General features: G+C 43.8%; 1 protein-coding gene across 2 annotated transcripts in view; it reads left to right on the top strand.

Annotated features, from left to right (window-relative positions):
* Positions 1-5,263: 5,263 nt before the first annotated feature.
* Positions 5,264-24,030, top strand: part of LOC115469283 (all-trans-retinol 13,14-reductase-like) — a 50,933-nt gene continuing 32,166 nt past the window's right edge. Inside the window, exons 1-3 of one of the 2 annotated variants that reach the window (XM_030201778.1) lie at positions 5,264-5,473; positions 16,592-16,774; positions 18,848-19,089. In XM_030201778.1, coding sequence (XP_030057638.1) covers positions 5,314-5,473; positions 16,592-16,774; positions 18,848-19,089 — 585 coding nt within the window. In that variant the 5' untranslated portion in view covers positions 5,264-5,313. Of the gene's footprint in view, positions 5,474-16,591; positions 16,852-18,847; positions 19,090-24,030 lie in introns of those variants that run through there. The other variant, XM_030201779.1, reaches the window with a different exon arrangement.

Below are 24,030 nucleotides of genomic sequence, written 5' to 3'. Positions count from 1 at the left end.
TTGTTGAGTGAAAAATATTTCCTCTTATTTGTTTTAAAAGTATTTCCATTTTACTTAATTGAGTGTTCCCTAGTCTCTGTACTTTTTGAAAGAGTACAAAATCTGTTCACTTCTACTCATTCTACACCACTCAGGATTTTGTACACCTCAATCATATCTCCCCTCAGCTGTCTCTTTTCCAAGCTGAATAGCCCTAATCTCAACCTTTCCTTATATGAGAGGAGTTCCATCCCCTTTATCATTTGGTCGCTCTTCTTTGAATCTTTTCTGCAATATCTGTCTTGAGATACAGCTACCAGAATTGAACGCAATACTCAAGGTGAGCTCGCACCATGGAGCAATACAGAAGCATTATAGTATTCTCGATCTTATTTACCATCTCTTTCCTAATAATTCCTAGCGTCCTGTTTGCTTTTTGTCTGCCGCCATACACCAGGTAAAAGATTTCAGCGTTTTGTCCAGGGGCGTAGCCAGCCTTCCGTGGGTGAGGGGTCCAGAGCCCGGGGGGAGGGGGCACATTTTAGCCCTCCCCCCGGCGCTGCCCCCCCACCGCCGACATTGCGGCCCCCCCTCCCGCCACGAACCCGCCGCCGCTGCAGCCTACCTTTACTTTTGCTGGCGGGGGATCCCACTCCCCGCCAGCCGACGTCTTCTTCTCAGTCCTTCCTGCTCTTCAATGTGTTTGCTGACGTCCTGCACGTAATTGTACGTGCAGGACGTCAGACTCAGAGAAGTTCTCTGAGTCTGACGTCCTGCACGTACAACGTGCAGGACGTCAGCAAACACATTGAAGAGCAGGAAGGACTGAGAAGACGTCGGCTGGCAGGGAGTGGGATCCCCCGCCAGCAAAAGTAAAGGTAGGCGGCGGCGGGGGCGGGTTCGCCGGGAGGGGGGTCCTGGGGTGAATCTGCGGGGGCCCCGGCCCCCTCATGCCCCACGTAGCTACGCCACTGGTTTTGTCTACAATTACAAGATCTTTTTTCTTGGGTGCTGACTCCCAAGGTGGACTCTAGCATTAGGTAACTATGTTTTGGCTTATTTTTCTCAATATGCATCACTTTGCATTTGTCCACATTAAATTTAATTTGCCATTTGGATATCCAGTCTTCCTGCAATATTTTACAATCCTCATGTGCTTTAACAACTTTGAATATTTTTATGTCATCTGCAAATGTAATCACCGCACTTGTCATTCTGGTTTCCAGATCATTTATAAATATGTTAAATAGCACCGGTCCCAGTACAGATCTCTGTGGCACTCCACCAGTCACCCTCCTCTACTGAGCAAAGTATCCATTTAACCCTACCCTCTGTTTTCTGGCCAATAACCAGTTCCTAATCCACAATAGAACATTGCCTTCTATCATATGATTCTAATTTTTTTCAGGAGTCTCTCATGAGGAACTTTGTTAAAAGCTTCCTGAAAATCTAGATACACTACATCAACTGGCTCACCTTTATTGACATATTTATTTTTGCCTTCAAAGAAATTAAGTAAATTGGTGAGGCAAGACTTCCCTTGGCTGAACCCATGTTGACTCTGTCCCATTAAACCATGTTTGTCTTCATGTTTCATAATTGTATTCTTTATAATAGTTTCCACTATTTTGCCCAGCATTCCAGGATCACTGCATGTGATGTGAAACTTCTGGTATGCTAAATTCCAAGCTGAATCCTTCAAGAATCAGCTTGGCAAGCCATCATTATCTAAGAAGGAGGAGGTATCTCTTCTATCTGCACTGGGATGGGAGCCCTTGGGCTTTTGGAAAGGTATCCCCTTCTATTTGTGGGGTGGCTGCTGTTTGTTGAAGTTTTGCAGTGCATGGATGAGTGGTTAGCTGAACAGTCAGAACACTCTGCAGATGCCCTTTTTAAATCTGCTGTATATGTTGGTGGGGATATGAGGTAATGCTCTGACCTTATAAAAATGCCTGAGATGGAGGACACAACCACTGCAATCAGGGCACAACTTTTATTCCATTCAAGTGTGGGAGGCGATATGGAAATATGATGATGTCAGACAAGAGTACTCAAGCCCTTGTTTGGGAAGGAAAGTTGTTGTTTGCCTCTTCTCTGCTTTCTGAAATAGGTAGTGAGGTCTATAAACCCTTAGGTCCAGGCCCTGATTACCAAATTGGGATCAAGGAGAAAGAAAGGATAATTCCTTTACCTGAGATACAGTAGAGAGGCCTGGAGGGACAATGTCGCAGGAGTTGGGAGGCATTTGTATTCTAGTTCTGAAAACCTGTCTGGCTCTGGTCAGTACTCGTGGTAGGTGTTCTGTCCTCCGTTTGGATGGAGGCAGGAAATTGGTTTGTGCCCTTAAACTACAAATCCCTGTAATCCTGTAGTTCCCTGTAATAGGCTCTTAGAGCACATATCCAGTTCACTGTGTCTTATAGGACTCTTTCTATTGGTTTGCCTTGTTCTCTGTGCTCACAAAACAGTGGTTAAAAAGGAAGTGATTTTATTTGTAGTGTTTAGAATATATCTGTTTGGGAATGTGCATTTCTTCTTTTGTTCAGTACGTGAGGAAATTATTTTTTATATCTCCTGTATTGTACTGTGGTTTCTCTGAATGTCCTTTGCTAATTTTTTGGTCATTTATTCTGTAACTTGTGAGGGTTGCTTTGTGTCCCATGTGTGTGACTGAGGTGAGGGATTCTTCTGGCGTGTAGTGTCTGTATTGGGATCTATAGCAATCCAACTTGTTTGACTTCTCCAAAATGAGGTATATATTTCGGTGTTCTATATCTGTGGGGCCCCTTTTCAAACATATAGGCCTGTCTTTGGTGTCCAGAAAGTTAATGTTATTATGGTAGGAAGATTTGCTACATAGCTTCTGAGTAGCTTCTTTTGAAAGGGTTTGTGTTACTTCATAAAATATTTAGCAATGGAAGGATTTTGTGTTGCTACCATAGAAATGATAAGGAGAATTTGAACACATTTTTGTATGGCAGGCTGTAAAGGGAAACATTTTAGCTCCGTTCTATATAGATTCCAGATTGGGCAAAAAAAGTTCTTGATGTTAATGGTTTAGTATGAATTTATCTACCGTTCAGCTCAATATCAGAGCTGCCAAGGTACCCATTTGCAGGAGGTAGGCGTTTGGGCCAGTCCTGGTTTTAAATTACATCCAAAGTGGTGAGGGATTTGTAGTTCCTGATTCTACCCATTGAAATCTGTGCTGGAGGTCCCATTCTGCATATCGTGGTGATATGTACTTATCGTGGTGAAGGCGGTTAGCTTGGCAGAGTTTAAAAAGGGGTTAGACGGTTTCCTAAAGAACAAGTCCATAAACCACTACTAAATGGACTTGGGAAAAATCCACAATTCCAGGAATAACATGTATAGAATGTTTGTACGTTTGGGAAGCTCGCCAGGTGCCCTTGGCCTGGATTGGCCGCTGTCGTAGACTGGATGCTGGGCTCCTTGGACCCTTGGTCTTTTCCCAGTGTGGCATTACTTATGTACTTATGTAGGATGAGGTTGTCAGAAAACTAGGACTGGCTTAAAACCTCCCTCCTGGAAGTGGGAAGCACTGCAGTATTGAAAAACTGTGTATAGAACTTGTGTCTAGATTTCTCACTGAAAGAGTAAGGAAAAATTAAAACTTTTGTGTTGAAAAAATAACATTTAACAGCATTTATATAAGGTTAAGATTAAACTGTATTTATATTCTGCCTTAAAAACCGCTAAGTACAATAATAACAATCAAAAATAATAAAAATGATAAAAGCAAATAAAAACAGAAACAAAAACACTCATAAACAGCACAGATGCTAATAAATAGCAATACCAAACATCCTGTGTGAGCTTCCATTACCCCAAAGTTACTACATATCAAACTGTACTATCTGCTGTTATACTCTAACATCCTGCTACCAAGCCGTCTACAGTTATACCCTATGTCATGGGCTCTCAACCCAGTCCTCATCAGGACCCATCTAGCCAGTCAGGTTTTCACGATACCCATGAGACAGATTTGCATGTCCTACCTCCATCGTATACAAATCTGTCTCATGCATGTTCATTGTGGGGTATCTGAAAAAAGAGAGGCGCAGTGCCCCTTAGGTGCACGGAGCCATAGATAACATGGCGCCGTGCACCGAGGGGACAGGCGTGTTCGTGCCAGCGGGGTGCCAACGCGGAAGTGAGGTGGGCTCGTTCCCGCCGCAAATGGGCACCCTGCTGGGAGAGGGAGGAGAGGAAGCGGGGTTTAAAACCCTGGGGAGGAGCCCGGACAACCTCTTTCGTGTACGGGCTCCAGGTGCAGCACCTCACCTGCACGGTGATCCAGAGCGGAGCGGCGTTCCAGGCCGGAGTGACCCAGTGACAATCCCCCTGCCCCAGGCGATCCCCCTTCACCAGGCAATCCCCCTGCACCGGGCGCAGGCAGCGGCTCCTGGCGCGTGCAGCGTTCCTACACCAGAGACCCTGCCGTGACCGTGCCAGATCTGGGTGGTGAGCAGAGGACGAGCGAGGCGCGGTGAATTCGGCGGTGAATCTCGCCAGACTTTGGCGGGTCGCTCGGGCTCTTATGTTATGTGTTACTGTACATGTTATATCGTGTCGCAGCTTTGGCGGGGTACCCAAGCCTGATGGTGTAAGCTAGGCAGCTGTGGCAGCTGCATTTATGGTGGAGCTCCCTTGCTGGGCGGCGGGGAGCTCAGGTTACGATTGGTCAGTCCTGCTATGACGGCGGACTGAGGTGGAATTGAGCCAGAGGCTGGAGCGGCTTGGGTATACCCATGTTTAAGATGTTTGTATCTAAATAAAGCTGCGGCCGAGTTATGCCATATTAAATACCTTGTGTCTTGTCATGATTGTATCTCGTGTACTGCTGAAAAATTGTAAACCGAGGTCTCTCGGCTGCCTATGTTATCCGCCTGGCTAAGTGTGTCCCTACTCCCTAGGACTGGGTTGAGAATCCGTGCTCAGTCTGTGCTAATGTAAACAAGTGACATTTCAATTTTGAAATAAAGCAGTGTCAGGTTATAAAAATAAATGTGAAAAAATTTGGGCTTTATATTGTTAAGATGCAGATTAGTGTTCAGGGTGTCATGCACATGAACACGGTCTGTAAGGTGTGTCACAATAGGAGAAAAGTTGAGAACTACTGCTCTAGTATTAGCTCAGATCAGATTTCAGTTTCACAGGCTGCAATTAAACCTGCTCGCAGCAGGAGAGAGGCTGCCTGCGCCTTTAAGTGGTTCAGGAAGTGTGAGGATCAGGAGAGCCGAGGCACAGCCCCCTTCTTTACTTCTGTGTTACCGGAGAGTGCTGTGCCCATTGCCTAGCTGCACAGACACAATGTGGCTGTTTATCCCATTTGGCATTGGTTTGGTACTACTGCTTTTGAAAGCATGTTTTTCCAGGAAGAAGTCCCAGAATCCATTTGCTTTAGACTCCCGGAGACCTCCTGCACCGCTGGTGATTGACAAAGCAGAGAGGAGAAAAGTGATCAAACAAGGTAAAGGTCACAGGCTGGACTGGGCACTCTCGTGTTCTGCTGGAGAGGTATCCCATGCCGATCCATGGCACAGAGAATGAAGCGCCCCCTGATCATAAATATTTATTTAGTTATTTATTAGGGTTTATTTACACCTTTTTGAAGGAATTCAATCAAGGTGGTGTACAGTAAGAATAAATCAAACATGAGCAATAGACAATTACAGCAGTAAAAATATTCAAATAATACAGAGTATGGCATAGTATACCACTTACAATGTCAACACAATATGTAATAGAACATTTTAATAGACAGAGTAGGGTATAAGCAAAGATGGAAAATATAGATAGGTAAGAGAGTAAGAGGAGTTAGAAAATAAGGTGACTAATTTAAAGAAAGGTGTACATGAGGTCAGAGAGATGGTTAAATATTATCCCTACTAGGGTAGGAGTGGATAAACATGTATTGTAGTTAGTGATAGTGCTTGAGAGGACCTTAGTGTCCTTGGAGGTGTGTAGAGGATCATCCTATTCTTCAGGTAGTCAGGGCCATTCCCTTTAAGGGCTTTGAAGATCAGACAGAGTTTAAATTTAACCCTGTATTGTACTGGTAGACAATAAAGTTTTTGCAAAAATGGTGTGATGTGGTCACCTTGCTTGCAATCTTCTATGAGTCTTGTTGCAGTATTCTGAATCAATTGGAGCTGGTGCAGGCCCTTTGTAGTCAGACCGTTGTATAGTGAATTGCAGTAATCCAGTCTTGATGTTATCATAGCATGCACAACTGGGATAAGATTTACCTTCTCGATGTAAGGAGAGAGGCAGCGTAGCTGTCCCAAATTGTAGAAGCACTCGAAGGTTGCTTGGATTTGGGGAATCAGAGTAAATGTTGTGTCTAACTGTATTCCAAGGTTCCTGACTTGTGATTTGAGGGGGAGTTCTTATTTACCAAAAGAGATTTTGATGTCAGGTGTGTGTCCACTTGTGTCAGGGATGCAGAGAAGCTTGGTTTTACTTGGGTTCAGTGTTGTGTTTACCCCATTCTTGAATTGATGTTAGGTAATCAGTTTATTCAAGGCTGTAGGTAAGTCAGGTTCAATGGGTATGAGTAGCTGCACATCATCTGCGTAGATGTAGAACTGAGTGTCCATTGACTGAATCAACTCGATCCTCGTTGTACTCCGCAGGTCAGTGCGCATGGTGGCAATGAGTTGCTGCCAAACATTATGGATTGTTGCCTGTCTGATAGATAGGATCTGAACCAGGCAAGTACTGTTCCATTGATACCTGTTTCTGTCAGTCATGCTAGCATGATATCATGATCCACAGTGTCAAAAGTTGCTGAGAAATCTAGCAGTACAAACACCGATGGAAATCCCCTGTCTCGGTTTCTGGGAAGATCATCTAGTAGGAATACGAGGACTGTTTCTGTTCCATAACTGGGTCTGAATCCAGATTGACTTGGATCCAGCCAGTTTCTCTCTTCTAGCCAATCATTAAGTTGAACACAGACTGTGTTCTATAAGTTTCCCTAGAAATGGGATGTTGGATACTGGCCGGTAACTTTCAAGTTTGTCCTGGTCAAGATTGTTTTTCTTTAGCAAAGGGTGAACCACTGCCCTTTTTAATGCTGTTGGTAGTTGCCCATTAGAAAAAGAGGCGTTCACAATTTTTGTGGCACCTTCTATGAGGCCCATACTTACCTGCTGCACTATCTTTAATGGGCAGGGGTTGGTCGAAGGTCTCTTAGGATGTTGTCAAGGTTCTCCTCTGTCATTGGGTTAAAAGTGTCCCATCTGTCTCTGTCAGGAGGGGGCGAGTTTGTGCATGTCTGGTTAACTGATTGGAGACTGGGTGGGATTGCCTGTAAATCCTGGTGGAGACTTTTCATTTTGTTGGCAAAGTATACAGCAAAATCATTGCTGTTCTGTTGTGGGGGTTGCAGTAGGCTGTTTATTATACTGAACAACTGCTTAGTTGAATTGGCAGCCTGTGCAATGCATTGAGAGAAATATTGTTTTTTTTTGTGGTGTTGTTGTTGCTGTTAAGGTTTTTGGTACTTTGTAGTGTGATTCCTACAGTTTAGCCTGTCTTCATCCAGGTGAGATTTACGCTATCTCCTTTCCAGTTATTGTCCTTTGTGTTTAAGGATCTGAAGTTCTGGAGAAAACCAAGGTGAGCATTTGTGAGTGGGGCATAAGACCTTTTAGATTTGAAAAGTCCTTCATCCAAACTTGTTTCTTTGAATGCGTTTGGCCTGCTATCTCTGGGGTGGAAGGACTGTTCCAATTTTAATAGCTAATTAATGTGACAGCTTTGAAGAACAATAATATTGAAATTATTATAAACCAATGAAACAGCAGGGGAGGGGGCAGGTAAGGTGACTTACCCCAACTGTGGAGTCAGTAGCAGCTCTGCAGCTCAGGGTCCCAGAGATTCTGAGGTAGAACAGGCATTAGAATTGATGGCGTGCGGTGACCTTTATAGCAGGGGATTCAGTAGATGTGCTAAACTCTTTGGGCATTGTCCTGTCACGGTAGCAGCTAACGAAAACGGAATGCAGATGAGCAAATTAGTATTATGTGTATGATTCGTATTACAATGAGATGCACTACCATTTTCCGATCCCCTCACCATGGAAAACCTAACGGGAGGTCTGCACCTCTCGTTGGGGCTGCTGTGAGGAAATCGGAAGGAAAAAAAAAAGAGAAACCCAGCAGCATGTGAACGCAGCTCTGCTTGATGCCGAGGGCAAGAAAATGCAAACCATGGGCTTGGACTGCAGTGATTGCCGAGGCCTCTGGATTTTGTTCCTCCTGCACTGAGAAGCCGGGGATTGATTTTGATCTCCCTCCTTTGCCTGTTCCTTAAGATGAAATGCTTCTTTCGCTACCTGCCCTACATCTTCAGGCCCACCAACACCATCCTGTCTTCCAGCTGCCACACGGAAGGTAGGGAGCAGCCGGGTGTGGAGGGAGGGAGGAGGGAGCATGGAGCATGGCTTCTCGGGAAGCTTTGCTGACACTGCTCTTTGCAGCAGCCATGCTTGGCAGAAACCACAGTGTTCTCAAGGTTGGGGTGTTTCCCTTTAAGAGCCTTCCTTCACCAGGAAGTTTGCTCAGAGTCAACCAGTGCTTGTGCCACCAGCTACAGATTCCTGGCTATGGAGGAAGTGTGCTTTGAAGGGCCTGTGCATGGAAGAGGTGCAGCTGGCACTCATCGGGAGTTCATCCATGGGCACGGAGGGGCTCTGGGAGCTTCGTGTGAAGCTGCTGAAGGAGCAGACAGGCGGCTTTTGAAGGAAGGGGAGGAATCCCACAAAGGACTTAAAAGACACAGGGAAAAAAAAGCATCTCAAGTTAATCAAGTGGAGCTCCCCCCTGAAAGATTAACGAAACTCCACTTGATTAACTTGAGATGCTTTTTTTTTTGTTTTATATTAAGTTTTTATTAATCAGCAATGGATTCATATTACAACAAGCATTAACACAGTTTTGTATTTTATCCCCCCCTTTCCCCTCGGGAACAAACTTCTTAACTCAGAACAAGTTTTCGTCTGCCTAATATTTATTCCGTGACAGGACATGCTGCTAACATCCCTTGTTGTTTTGAAGGACGTCCATAAAGGATGTCCTTGGCATGCGCAGAGCAGCAGCATAACGCTTGGCTGCTCTGCGCATGCTCAGCTGGCCGACTGGCTTGGAAGGAAATCGCATGCAAATGAGCTAGCAGCGACCAGCTCATTTGCATGTGATTTCCTTGATGCATGCCTGTTTCTTACCGATTCGCTAAGGAATCAGTAAGGGAAGGGCTTTAACATTAGTCCCTGTAGAGAGTCGCTGGGGAGAGTGACTGGGAGGAAGCCGAGCCCAAGGGAAGTAGTTTTTTAAAGTAAAATCAGGGCTTTTTTTGAGGGGGTACTTGGGGGTACTGAGTACCGGCACCTTTTCCATTGTCTGCTAAAATTGACCCATGGTCCCCAAGTTTTAATGAAAGAGCTCAAGCTCTACACACCAATACTGCCTTGTCATAGATTCTGTGACTGATTGCAGGGGGCCTGGCTATTGTGGGGTGGGTCCCTTAGTGATCACCCCACCCCCTGAAGGGTGGCCTGGCATTTGAGTACCCGCACCTTTTTCGCTAGAAAATATGCACTGAGTAAAATGCAGAGAGATAGTGCCCTGGGACTGAAGAGTGATAGGGGGAGGAGATTGGAAGGAGATAAGGAGGAGTGTTTGCACTTTAGAGGGGTCTTTGGTTGCCTACAGGTGTAAGCTGCCTGCACTTTCCCCTGTCATTGACCTGGAAGAGGGAAAGGGAAATCCTGGAAAGCAGAGAGATCCTTTGGCTGTAAGAGGCCAGTTGCAGCTCCATAAAGTGGCAACCAGGAGTGGAGTGTACAATGGGTTGGTAGAGGAAAGCTCAGACCGGGAGCAGGGTGGATCCAGAGTGGGGTCACCACTGGAGGAGGGTCAGACCTTGGAAATCTCTCTACAGAGAATGGCCTCCCGGTGGAGGTTGTGGAGTCGAGGACTGTGTCAGAATTTAAAAAGGCATGGGATAAGCATGTGGGATCGCTTAGGAAAAGGAAGAGTTAGGGGTTACAGAGGATGGGCAGACTGGTTGGGCCATTTACTACTACTACTATTACTTATCATTTCTATAGCGCTACCGGACGTATGCAGCGCTTCACACTTGAACATGGAGAGACAGTCCTTGCTCAATAGAGCTTACAATCTAATTATGACAGACAGACAGGACAAGTAAGGGATAAGGGCCTTTATCTGCTGTCATGTTTCTATGAAAGAAAGTGTCCCTGTAAATATACCTGAGGAGAAAGTGGAAAAGGTGTTTCCTTTGGAAATAACAGAAGTCTGGTATCGAGTTTTGCTGGAGTTTTACTGAGAGTGACTATGCTGAGAAGGAAAGGCAAAGTTAAAGTCTGCCTGTTGCAGTGTTTACAATAAAAGTTGAATTTTGTTTTTAAACCTTTGGGAGTGCTGTGTGGTTCCTGGACTGAAGAGCTGAGTGGAACCTAGAACTGGAAAAGTATCTCTCAAACCCCCGGATTGCTGTTCTGGACCATTGACCTGCCCTAGCTCCAGGGGTGTAGCCAAACACCCAATTTTGGGTGGGCCTGGACCTAAGATGGGTGGGCAGAAGAACTCCACCCTGTCCCACTTAAGTGATAATGAGGCGTATTTTCAAAGCACTTAGACTTACAAAGTTACATTGTAATCTATGGAACTTTGTAAGGCTAAGTGCTTTGAAAATGAGCCCCTTTGTCTCTCCCTCTCTCGCCTGCATGCCATATGGGCTCTCAAACATCCCCCCCTCCCCCGCATACATTTTAAGTAGCAGATTTTCACCAGCAGCGAGCAGCAACTAATACACACAGCTCATGTTGATCCCACAGCCTTTCCTCTGATCAGTGTTGCCAGGTGGGCGGTTTTACCGCCCAATTGGGCGGTTTTCCGCGACCCGCCGCGGGAAATTTTTGCCCGCGGCGGGTTGCGGTTTTTTGGGCTGTTTTTTGGGCTTCAGGGCGGTTTTTTGTGCAGCTTTTTCGGCCGCGGGGGGCGGGGTTAGTGACGTTTTCGGCCGGGGTTAGTGACGTGGGAGGCGGGGCCGATGACATGGGAGGCGGGGCCGATGACGTGGGAGGCAGGGCCGATGGCGGGGGAGGCGGGGCCAGTGACGGGGGAGGCGGGGCCGGTGACGGCGGGGGCGGGGTTGATGACGGCGGGGGCGGGGGTGATGACGCGGGGGTGGGGGTGTCAGGGGCGGGGTTTGAGCTTGGGCGGGTTTTGGGCGGTTTTTGTGCTGGATTGGGTGGGAAAAAAATTTTCCACCTGGCAACACTGCCTCTGATGCAACTTCCTGTTTCCACATAGGCGGGAATACATCAGAGGGAAGGCTGTGGGGTCAGTGCAAACAGTAGGTATCTGTTGCTGCTTGCTGCAGTTGAAGATCTGCTATTTACAAGGTATGCAGGAGGGACAGTTGTTGGGAGTTTTTGGCTGGTGGGGCTTGGGGATCCCTGCCGCCACATCATAGGTGTGCTGCTACTGGGTGGGCCTGGGCCTACCCTTGGCTACGCCACTGCCCAGCTCAACTGCAGGTGACCTGGAACAGATGTGTGTGTGTGTGGTAAGAATGGCCCGAATGAGACTGTGTGTGTTTTATGAGCCTGGGTCTGGAGTTAGTACCGCATGAGGCCCGGGTTACATTCATATCGCAAAACTTTATTACATTTACTGGATAACATTCCCCTAAATGTGTAAGTGTGTGCTGCCTTTAGTCTACCTGTCTTTCCTTTGGTGAATAATTAACATAAAGGTGCTTAGCTCAGTGATTAATGTTTATCAAACTGATACATTTCTCCTGCAGTGCTGCTGCTTATTTTCTCAGTATACCACAGACAAAGAAAGAAAACTGCTTTTAAAACTCACTGTGACCAAACTTTCCCCAATTTCTCGATAAACCCTCCCTTCAGGGGATTTCACCTATTTTTCTTAAATTGTTTCTGCCTTTCTTCAGCCAGATTTGTGATTTATATGGATTTGTTATTGTTTAATAGTGTTCTTTTGGCTATAATTTTGGGTAGTGATTGTGTTTTGCCTTATGAATTGTTTGTCATAATAGACAGTTTTATGGGAAGGCAGGCAATGATTTGATGAAATAGCATTTATTATTATTATATATTATTTTTTTTAATTGACCAATAGAGGAGCCATGCATTCCTGTTGCATTTTTAGGGGAGCAAGAATACCACAGTTGAGTGAACCTATGGACAGGTGTTTACATAGCTAAGCCACAAAGCAGATTATCTCAGCAGGCAAAGCTAATTTGCCTCATTTGATTCAATTAGGTGGGTTTTTTTTTTTTTTAACTTCCAATAAACTGTGGGCAAACTGAAGATGGTGGAAGCAAGTGTCTTCTAAAACTTGGGTAAATTAATCCAGATTTGAATGCATGGAATTTAGCTTCCTTTAGTGAAGTTAAATATTAGCCAAGTTCCTGGTATTGAGTAGCAATGTTTTGCTGGTCACATGCCCTGGGACCCATCTTTTATTGCTGTAACCAGAAAGCTTCCAGTGATTGAACTGGTCTGCTTGCTTGTGCTCTTCAGCTGTCTTTGGTTGCTTTCTGATGAGTGTACTCATTTCCTGCTCAGTCCAGGGTTACATTGACTCTAACTGCCCCTCCCTCTCCTTTGTCTCCCTCTATATGGACTGCTTGAGTTTGATCATTTAAAAACGCCTTTGATGGTACTATGTAAGCTACATTGAGCCTGCAAATAGGTGGGAAAATGTGGGGTACAAATGCAACAAATAATTTGTAAACCACATAACCATTTTTTTTTTTTTTACCTATACCCTAGGAGCAATTAACCAAAACATTGTTTATGTGGTTTTCCTCTGGGAAAGAAATTACAAAGTAGCCAAATAGGAATAATTGATGCTTCTCTGAACCTGTGATGCTTCACTTTTTTATTTATTTTTCACATTGTCTAGGGCAGTGATTCTCAACCTAGTCCATGGGACACACCCAGCCAGTCAAGTTTTCAGGATATCAGCAATGAATATGCAGGAGCTAAATTTGCATGCACTACTTCCATTGTATGCAAATCTCTCATGCATATTCTTTGTGGGTATCCTGAAAAGCTGACTGGCAGAGTGTGTGTAGAGGACTGGATTGAAAACCTATGGTCTAGGGTAGTGAGTGCCAGCATCAGTGGGATTTCTCTTTCAGCTGGGAGTCATGCATATTGACTACCAGTAGTATTGGGCATCTCTGTTTCACTGAGATCTCAAGCCATAGGCTCAGCATGACTGCTCAGAAACCTTATGCTGGGGGAGATTTATGATACAGGTCTATAAAATAATGAGAGGAGTGGAACGGGTAGATGTGAATTGCTTTTTTACTCTTTCCAAAAGTACTAGGACTAGGGGGGCATGCAATGAAGCTACAAAGTAGTAAATTTAAAACAAATTAGAGAAAATATTTCTTCAATCAGTGTAATTAAACTCTAGATTAATTGCCAGAGACTGTGGTAAAAGCAGTTAGCTTAGCGGGGTTTTAAGACAAGTTTGGCTAACTTCCTAAGAGAAAAGTCCATAAGCCATTATTAAGATGGCCTTGGGGAAACTCCACTGCTCATTTCTAGGATAAGCATCATAAATTGTATTGTACTATTTTGGGATCTTGCCAGGTACTTGTAACCTGGATTGGCCACTGTTGGAAACAGGATGCTGGGCTTGATGGATCTTCAGTCTGTCCCAGTAAGACAATGCTTATATTCGTAGAAAATTCCTCACCTCTCCATTGCTGCTTAAGGAGGACTCATTGTTTGAACTGTCTCCAGTTGTTTGGTGGTTGTTCATAAAGCAAGGCATTTATTAATTCCCTGTTTTTCAAAGATTTTCTTAAATTCTTCATTGTCAAGACTGGTTTACATATTTGGCACATTTGTTTGAAAACTCACAGCTGGTCCTATCTGCATAGTATGCATTTAGGGAGTAATTGTATAGCTGGAAGCCTCTGAAAGACACTTATCTATGGCTGCTGTTTTCAGCTGATTCTAGAAAGGAAAGTAGGCATCTGCTTTTCCTCAGGCACTAGCACAGGTGGCCGAAAACACACTTACTTTTAAGGTTTAATCACTTACACTAGCCCTGTAGCTGGTGGGATAAATGTCCACGCTTAGATGTTAGCTAGAATGTGCATAAAGTGTAATATTTTATAATTTATTTGTGCACTTCTGTACCGCAGTCGGTATTCTGTAAGAAGTAATTTACAGGCATATGTGGTCACTTATGTGCAGGGCTTTTTTGAGGGGGTACTTGGGGGTATTGAGTACTGGCACCTTTTTCATTGTCTGCTAAAATTGACTCATGGTCCCCAAGTTATAGTAAAAGAGCTCTGGCTCTGCACACCAATTCTGCCTTTTCATAGATTCTGTGACTGGTTGCAGGGGGCGTAGCTATTGTGGGGTGGGTCCCTCAGTGATCACCCCACCCCCGAAAGGTGGTCTGGCATTTGAGTACCAGCACCTTTTTTACTAGAAAATAGGCACTGCTTATGTGTATAATTGACTAGAATAGTGCCATTTCCATGAGTTCCTCCTCTGCCTAAATTAGGTGTCATCTTATGAGACACCCTATTAGTGCTAGATTACACAGCACAGTACACACATGCCTAGGTGCCCTTAGGTTGACTGATATTAGGACTCGGAGACCTCACACTCAGTTTGTGCTGTTGGGGTATAACCAGACACTCAAGTTTGGGAGGGCTGGGGCCCAAGATGGGTGGGCAGAACTCCACCCTATCCTACAAGTGATTTGGTCTCTCCCTCTCTTGCCTGCATGCCACATGGAGGGGCATAATCGAAGGGGGCGCCCAAGTCTTCCTGAGGGCGTCCTCACAGGACGGCCCTGCGAAGGGGCGGGGAAACCCGTATTATCGAAACAAGCTGGGCATCCACCTTTCGTTTCGATAATACGGTCGACAATCTCAACAATTAGGTCGACCTTAGAGATGGTTGACCTAAATGTTGAGATGGTTGACCTTGGAGATGGTCGTCCCTGGTTTTCGTCCATAAGGGAAACCGAGGACGCCCATCTCAAAAACGACCAAATCCAAGCCCTTTGGTCATGGGAGGAGCCAGAATTCATAGTGCACTGGTCCCCCTGACATGCCAGGACACCAACAAGGCACCCTAGGGGGCACTGCAGTGGACTTCACAAATTGCTTCCATGTGCATAGCTCCCTACCTTGGGAGCTGAGTCCCCCAAAACCAATTCCCCACAACTGTACACCACTACCATAGCCCTAAGGGGTGGGGGGCACCTAGATGTGGGTACAGTGGGTTTCTGGTGGGTTTTGAAGGGCTCACAGTTTACCACCACAAGTGTTAACAGGTAGGGGGGGATGAGCCTGGGTCCGCCTGGCTGAAGTGCACTGCACCCACTAAAACTGCTCCAGGGACCTGCATACTGCTGTCATGGAGCTGGGTATGACATTTGAGGCTGGCAAAAAATATTTTTAAAGTTTTTTTTTTTTTTTTTTTTTTAAGGGTGGGAGGGGGTTGGTGACCACTGGGAGAGTAAGGGGAAGTCATCTGGTCAGTTTGGGCACCTTTTTGAGGTTTGGTCACAAGAAAAAATGGACCAAGTCAAGTTGGCCAAGTGCTCGTCAGGGATACCCTTCTTTTTTCCATTATCGGCCGATGACGCCCACCTCTTAATCACGCCCCAGTCCCACCTTCGCTACGGTGTCAACATGCCCCCGTGAACTTTGGTCGTCCCCGCAATGGAAAGTAGTTGAGGACGCCCAAAATCGGCTTTTGATTATGCTGATTTGGGGCGACCCTGAGAGGACACTCGTCTTCCGATTTGTGTTGGAAGATGGGCACCCTTCTCTTTCGAAAATAAGCCTGATGGTCTCTCAATCATCTCCCTCCCCTGCATACCTGTTAAATAGCAGATTTTCACCGGAGCGAGCAGCAACTAATACACACTGCTCGTGTTGGCCCCACAGCCTTCCTTCTGATTCAACTTCCTGTTTCTAAATAGGTGGGAATACATCGGAAGGAAGGCTGTGGAGCCAGTGTGAACAGTATGTATCAGTCACTGCTTGATGCAGGCGAAGATCTGCTATTTACAAGGTATGCGGGAGGGACAGTTGTTGGGAGTTTTCAGCTGGTGGGGCAGGCCTGAGCCCAAAGTGGGTGGGCCTGGGTCCACCCTTGGCTACGTCACTGGTGCTGTGCCACTGTAGTTGCCCCATTCACCACTCTTCCATCACCCCTAGTCCATTTAGAACTTCATTATTGCTGTAAGGAAGGGTTTTTGTTTGTTTTAAATGCATTGTTATATGAAACATTACTTGGACTTGTATTCTCAGGTTTGAAAAAATATATTAATTTTTGTATTCATAATTGTAATATTAAAAAAAAAATTTTTTTTTAAAAATGTGAATCTATAGATTTTATTTATACTATATCGAGCTATGAGAAAACACCCCCAAGGTCTTGGTGCTTAGGAGCCACAGATGGTTTTAATCTACCACAGTATGTGTTGGTTTCACATCGCTATTGAAGACATTAATTGAGGATGTCTGCTTTCTGTTTTGACAGCATTTTCACCAGACAAGGTTCCACAGAATCTGGATGCTATAGTGATCGGCAGTGGCATTGGTGGCCTGGGGGTGGCAGCCCTGTTAGCTAAGGCTGGCAAACGCGTGTTGGTACTGGAACAACTTGCCAAGATTGGAGGATGCTGCCACACCTTTAACGAACAGGGCTACGAGTTTGATGTTGGTAAGAACAAGAATGAGGTAGAAGACTGTGGTGGTGCTGACGGTACTCTTCAACAACACTTACTAGCTGGCTCTAAGGTAAAGGATGTCGCCCCCAACAAAATGCTTGAGCCTCGTTTCTCCTGTACTGAGCCAGCGATGCCATTTCCTCTTGTATCTGGTGTTTTCATCCAAGAGGTTTTCTATCCTGCTTTTGGCCTCTGCCATCTCATCAGATCAGAGGCCAGGGAGGTGGCAGTAATAACCTCTACTAAACTGTAGCAGTTAACCCGGTTTGTCTGAGATGTATCTGGTGTTTTCATCCAAGAGGTTTTCTATCCTGCTTTTGGCCTCTGCCATCTCATCAGATCAGAGGCCAGGGAGGTGGCAGTAATAACCTCTACTAAACTGTAGCAGTTAACCCGGTTTGTCTGAGATGTGATTGCTATTTCCTCTAAAAATGTATGATTTTCTGTTTGTATACATATAAAAAGTTCCTGATGTTAATGTATTTTAGTAGCAGAGGAAGTCGTTTTCTTTTCCCCTCTTCATATTGCTTATAAGAGATTTCAGATATCGGTTACTAGTTTTGAACAAGAATCTTTTACTGATACTGGGATTCAAGTGTAAGGTCGGCAATAACAGATGAGATTTGTAACTGACAGCAGGGGCGTAGCCAGACACCCAATTTTGGGTGGGCCTGGGCACACGATGGGTGGGCAGAAGAACTTTTCCTTGTCCCACAAGTGATTTGGTCGCTCCCTCTCTCGCCTGCATGCCATATGGTCTCTCAAACATCCCCTCCCCCTGCATACCTTTTAAATAGCAGATTTTCACTGGCAGCGAGCAGCAACTAATACACACCGCTGATGTTGGCCCCACAGCCTTCCCTCTGATGCAACTTCCTGTTTCCGCATAAGTGGGACTACTTCAGAGGGAAGGCTGTGGGACCAGTGCAAGCAGTATGTATCAGTCGCTGCTCACTGCAGGCGAAGATCTGCTATTTATAAGGTATGCAGGAGGGACAGTTGTTGGGAATTTTCAGCTGGTGGGGCTTGGGGATCCCTGCCAGCCACATCATAGGTGTGCTTTTACTGGGTGGGCCTGCCACCCTTGGCTATGCCACTGACTGACAGTAAATTTGTGTCTTCTTGTGCTAATTAAAAAAATATATTTTGCTACACTATCTATCGGGATCAGCCTTCCTAAGTTGGCTATATTCATGTCCCATCTTTTTGGAGACTGCTTTAGCCCTGCCTCTTCTAAATTATAGGCTTCTCCAGTTTTTAACCATGTTAATGTAATATGTAAATTTCCTCGGACCACCTATTTGCTTTTTCTATATGTCTTAACAGTCCAGTTTCTGTGCATTTTACTGTCTAGTCACCTGTCTCATGCTAGGTACATCTACTAGCCCTTTACGAATGAAAGAAATATGAGTATTTTTTTGGTAGTAGAAATAAAGTGAGTTGCCTACTGCCACAAAGAGAGTTGGTGGCAGAGCTGGGATTAAAAATAGAAGGAGATAAAGGGGTAAATTTTGTAAAAGCTTAACTGGAACTTAACCACATAAAATAAGGAGTTGCAAATTTGTCCTTTTGACTCTGTGTTTTTGGCTTAGTATAAAAATGTGTGTTAATTTCAATGCATGCTTAAATTTACCCACAGAAAAATGGGTGTTCTAGGAAAAGGGAAGGCATGTGTGGAAGAGTTATACAACTACATTTTCAAAACAGAATGCATGTAAATAGGATGCCATTCACACAGATAACTCTGTGCCCCATTTTTGCAACAGTTAGTTATGCTTGTATATTTAGGAGCATAGCAGCTTGATTCCAGTCAACTTGTGCATTTATCTTATATTGAAAACTGGGATTTTTTTTTTTTATATACGAAAATTACACACACATTAGCGTACTACTAGAAATTTATCCAAAAGTGGCTTGCTTAGGATAAGAGAGTCAAACGCTAAGAACCTGAGGCAAAAACCTATTTAATTCATGTTTCTCATATAGAACCTTTACTGCTAGGCCCCACCTCCTATATAATTCTCTATAAAGAATGCAGATGATTGATTTGTACTGTTCGGTTTCAGGGATTCATTATATTGGAAAGATGTATGAGAAATCGATCCTTCGGCTCATGGCAGACCAGCTTACGGAAGGGCAGCTGCAGTGGGATAAGATGGATAGTCCATTTGATGTGGTGGTCCTGGGAGATCCCAGTACTAGCAAGCAGTATAACTTGTACAGTGGGGAAGATGAATATATCAAAGGGTTAAAGAGATGCTTTCCAGGGGAGGCACCAGCGATCGACAAATTCATAAAACTTGTAAAGGTACAACTTTGACTTCTTATTTAAAATGGAATAATAAAAAAAAAAAGATGATTGTGGAACACCCTTTTGCCATGGGAAGATCTTGCTGAACATGCTTGACTGAACTATTTTAAGCTGATCAGAGTAGTGCATTGAGGGGTGCAGTAAATGTGAACAGGACAGTGGGGTGACTGATTAAATGGTGATAACACTGGAAAATGTGCTGCTGCTGTCATGTGACTCGAGAACAAATTAAGCACATTCTAATTGTTTAAATAATCGCCTTTCTATGCTCATGTATATCTCTAATTTTCTTATGACTAAATGGCCATGTGAGAATGAATGTACTTTAGTGCAGGGGTTCCTGCATTTTTGGTTCCCGTATCCCTTTATCTGAACAGTGACACCCAAACATCCCCTTCCTAAGCCACGTGTGACTATTGACAGCTACTTACGTTCCTATTAGTCACTAACAGCACTAATTGCCATCATGTCACTAAAATTACAGTAGCACACAATTATACTACCAATAACTGCCCTAATAACTGCCTTCACTTTGTCTAGTAAGTTTCAATAAATTGCCTCAGATTTCAAGACCCTTCTCCACACCTATCAGACCATTTTCCTTAGGGCAAGGTAGTGGTAGGGTAAAAGGCTAATACGACAACCGTGCATCATAGTCACATTTTTGGAAACACCTTAACATAAGAAGGCCATTTGAACACTGATTACTCCCTTGCTTTTGAGACACAACAAGTCTATGCAGATTACAACACTCCTGTTGCACCCCTAACACAAAAAGGCTACCCAGAATTCCTGGAAGCCAATCATTACCCCTTCCTCCCACCCCTCAAAGGTCTCCTGGATTCTGTGCAAGCAGAAGAAAAGGTGAATACCTTCCTTGCCCAGTGTGTCCAATATCACACTGGTTCCACACCACTTTACATTTTGTCCATATTCGGGTTAAAGAGTGATTCAATGGTGACCTGGAAATATGTACAGGTACTTTAATACTGGGCCTCCAGTCAGCCCTTACACTACAGTCCAGCATCTTCTTGTTGACATTTTGAACAGTGGTGGCCAGCAGCACTGTATCTTATGGTTTACTGTCGACTATAAAATGAGATAAATCAAATCAAATTAGATCTTGTATACCGCTAAAATCCCCTTTTCCGGGTTCAGTGCAGTTTACGACATAGGTGGAGCATAGGTTGAATACAATCTTTAGGCCACTTGAATGAGATTTTTTTTTTTTTTTTTAGAAGGTTGCCAAATGGCCATGAGGGTTCAGATCTTCTGGCTTTTAGTTTATTGTTACATTTTCCAAACAGGTTTGGAAATGTATCTGTTTTAGCTGTAAACCCTCTCTAGTACCAGACATATTAAACTTTATCAAAGTCTCTCAGGACCTATAGAACAAGTCTACCATACCATATCAGCACTAACTTCCAAGAGTCGCACAGCAAGGGACTATGTAGGAAAAAGCAGCACTATAAACATTGCAGTGGACACTAGAACATCAGTACACTTATTGGCAGAACTGAGCAAGCAAGCAAGGGATACAGATCCCTATACATTCAGTGCTAACAGAATACCTGGCTTCTTTCACTCATGAAGAACACAGATAGACCCTCACCACTTATAGAATAAGAGACTACAAAGTAAACAGAAATATGTATGTAGACAAACATTTAACTGAAGCCCCCAAGAAACCAGACTCTGCATGCAGTGCAGCACCAAGGAACTAGAAACATTGATGCACATCTCCCTGTAGTGCACAAAATTTAAAGAGAGCAGATGTGAATTTCAAAAAATCACATACTTCAATCACTAAATTAAAAAAATGTTTTTCTACTTGTATTGTCTGGCCATTGTATTATTCTAATTGTGTTGGTCACAGTCTCTGGTTTCTACTTTTCTCTTTCTTCTCTGATCTCTCTCCATGGTCTCCTGCCCATTTGTCATTTTTCTCTCCTCTCCTCTCCTGTTTTCTTCACTTCTTTCTGTATCCTCTGTAACATTCTTTCATTTTCTGCCTTTCTGTCCCCTCAGATCTCATTCCATCTACCTATGGCTTTTCATCTCCTTCACTCCTCTTGGTCTTGCCCAGAGACTTGGATCAAAATGATTAGAAAAAAAAAATTGCCAGACAACAAAGGTGGGAAAGAGTTTTATATTCAGTTTGGTGATTGGAATATGTCAGTTTTTGGAATGTACATCTGCTGTCGTTGTATTTTTACTCCTAGGGGAATTCTGTGCAAAACAATTGAAAATTCCGTAATTTCATTTTCTTGTACAGAATTCCCCATTATAAAGACTGACTTCTCCCTCAGCTATATCCTCTCCCCACCACAGTTTATTTATTTTTATTTATTTAAAAATTTCTATTCTGCCTACAATGAGGTGGATTACAAATCAACATACACAATAAAACTAACATACAATTAAAAAACAGATCAGAAAATCACTCATAAAACAGACAAGAATATCAACTCCATGCATGTTCAAACAAATATCTCTTCAGAAATTTACAAAATTGATCCCTGCTGCTACACAATCTCAAGTAACCTGGCAAATTGTTCCAAATTTGTGGGCCTGCTATTGAAAAGGTGGTATTCCGGATACCAGCATATCTTACTGTATGCTGTTTAACATTTGCTAATAACTTCAAATTTTTAGACCGCAATGATGATAATGTTTGATACACTTGAATCACATCTTTAAGATACCAAGGAATACAATCCAAGTGCAATATTTGATGGATCAAATGTGGCACCTTGTACTACACTCAGAAGTGTACTGGCAACCAATGCAGTGAGGTCAAAGATTGGGGACAGATGTTCAAACTGAGACGTACCCACTAACAATTGAGCAGAAGCATTGTGGATCTAAGATGCAGGCATTGCAAATCTAAGATGCAGGCATTGCAGATAATACAGAAGCATTCTGTATTATCTGCAATGCCTGCATCTTAGATTTAGACAAACCTAGATACAGTGCATTTTAGAAATCAATACGATAAATCGCCAAACTCTGTATCACTGACTGAAAATCACATTTTAACAGCAACGGCTTGAACCTAGCCGGTAAATGAAGGTGGAAAAACGCAGACCTAACACATGCAGTACTTGACCCTGCATAGACAATAAAGGATCTAAAATCATACCCAACACACACATTCTTTCCTTCACTGGCAACTCAGACTCACCCAACCTCATTGACTAGCAGTGGAGCAAATCCTCATCGTTTCCAATATACATCACTTCAGTTTTACTAAAATTTAAAATGAGTCTATTGAAACACATCTATCTTTTGACAACTGTCATACAGTCATTCAGTTGTTCAGTCAATCCACCCACCCAGACCCTCTTGTACTGGAGAGAAAAATTGTATATCATCAGCATAAATTCTGTATTCAACATGAAATTCCCTGAACACTGCTCCCAAAGAGGCCATTTAGATATGAAATAGACCCCTACGGTACCCCCTTGGATACTGGCGACATAGTAGATACCTCCTAATAACCTGTATCTTACGTCCCTTCAAAAAAAGAGGCAAGCCAATTCCATGTAACTTCACCAATTTCTATCCCCTTCAGCTTAGCAAAAAAATCAATATCTACAGTATCGCATGCCGATTACACATCCAAAGATACAAAACAAAACTTATGACCTTCATCGATCCCCTGCCTCATTACATCTAGAGAGCACAGTAATAAGATCTCAACACTATTTCCAGCTCTAAAACCATATTGATGATCATCCAAGCACATCACCATATCCACAAACTCAACCAATTGATGGAGAACCACTTTTTCAATTACCTTCAATACTACAGGAACCACAGAAATTGGCATATACAGGCATATTTTCAAAGCACTTTGGGAGGCTAAGTTCCATAGGTTTCTATGGAACTTTGGGAGGCTAAGTGCTTTGAAAATGAGCCCGATAGTTACCTAACTCCAACACATCCAGCGAATCACTTTTTTAAAAGAGGTTTCACTGTAGAAGTCTTACTCTTCTTGGGAACCTTCCCCAAAGATATTCAGTATAAAAGACATAATTGGAGCAACTGTTGACGCCAAACCCATGATAACCATTGCAGAACAGGGTTCCACCAAAGATTTAGTAGGCGTCCAAGAAGACACAACACTGGCAACCTCCAATTCTGTAGCCTAACTGAAATTGGTCCAAACCTCACCAATAATCTCATCGTGATTCAGGCCCAAGATTGTACTAGGCTCCAATTACAGTTGTTTCCCTCCTCAGGTTCCACCTTCTCCGGAATTAGAATTTTCTTTCTGTATGATGAGTTCTATAGGAAAATGTCCTAATTCTGTTTTGTGGTATTAATTTTTTTTCTTGGGGCAACCATATGACTAGTGTTTTGAGTGGGAGGAACCCCCTCCCACTCCATTACTGATCAGAACTTTGAAGGGGCCCTTCCTTTGTTGGTGCCTTGGTGGGGTGCCATCTCATACCTCACCTGCCCCTGACCTGGACAACTTTTTTGCATTGTGTAGTTGCAGTCATAGGCTTCAACTCACCTGAAGAAGTCAATCCTCCTCCTTCAGATACTACAGTTTCTCCTCAGTTTAAGGTCCACCCTACATCCAACCAGTATATTTTAATTTATAGGACTGGTTTAAATGTTTTCAATCCAAGCTTTTCTTCCACAACACACAGCTCAGCCTTTCATTGCGCAGGTTTCTGCCATTTACTCAGCTCAGGGTTGCAGCCTGTAAATACAAGACTATGGCACGTTAAGAATGCAGTCTTCTCATGACTGTCTCAAAATTCTATTTCATTCTGCGCTCCTAATCTGTTTTCATTCCCCCTCTCCCTGGGGCTGTGCCATTTCTGTACTGGTAACATATAACTCAAAATTAGCGATTGGCTTGCTCTTTGTACCTTAACAGCATCAGCTACTTCTGTTTACAAATGCCTTGAACCAAGTGTGATG

Source organism: Microcaecilia unicolor, chromosome 4 (genome assembly GCF_901765095.1).
Source record: "Microcaecilia unicolor chromosome 4, aMicUni1.1, whole genome shotgun sequence".
Classification (NCBI taxonomy): Eukaryota; Metazoa; Chordata; class Amphibia; order Gymnophiona; family Siphonopidae; genus Microcaecilia; species Microcaecilia unicolor.
This window is presented reverse-complemented; position numbering and strand designations above follow the sequence as displayed.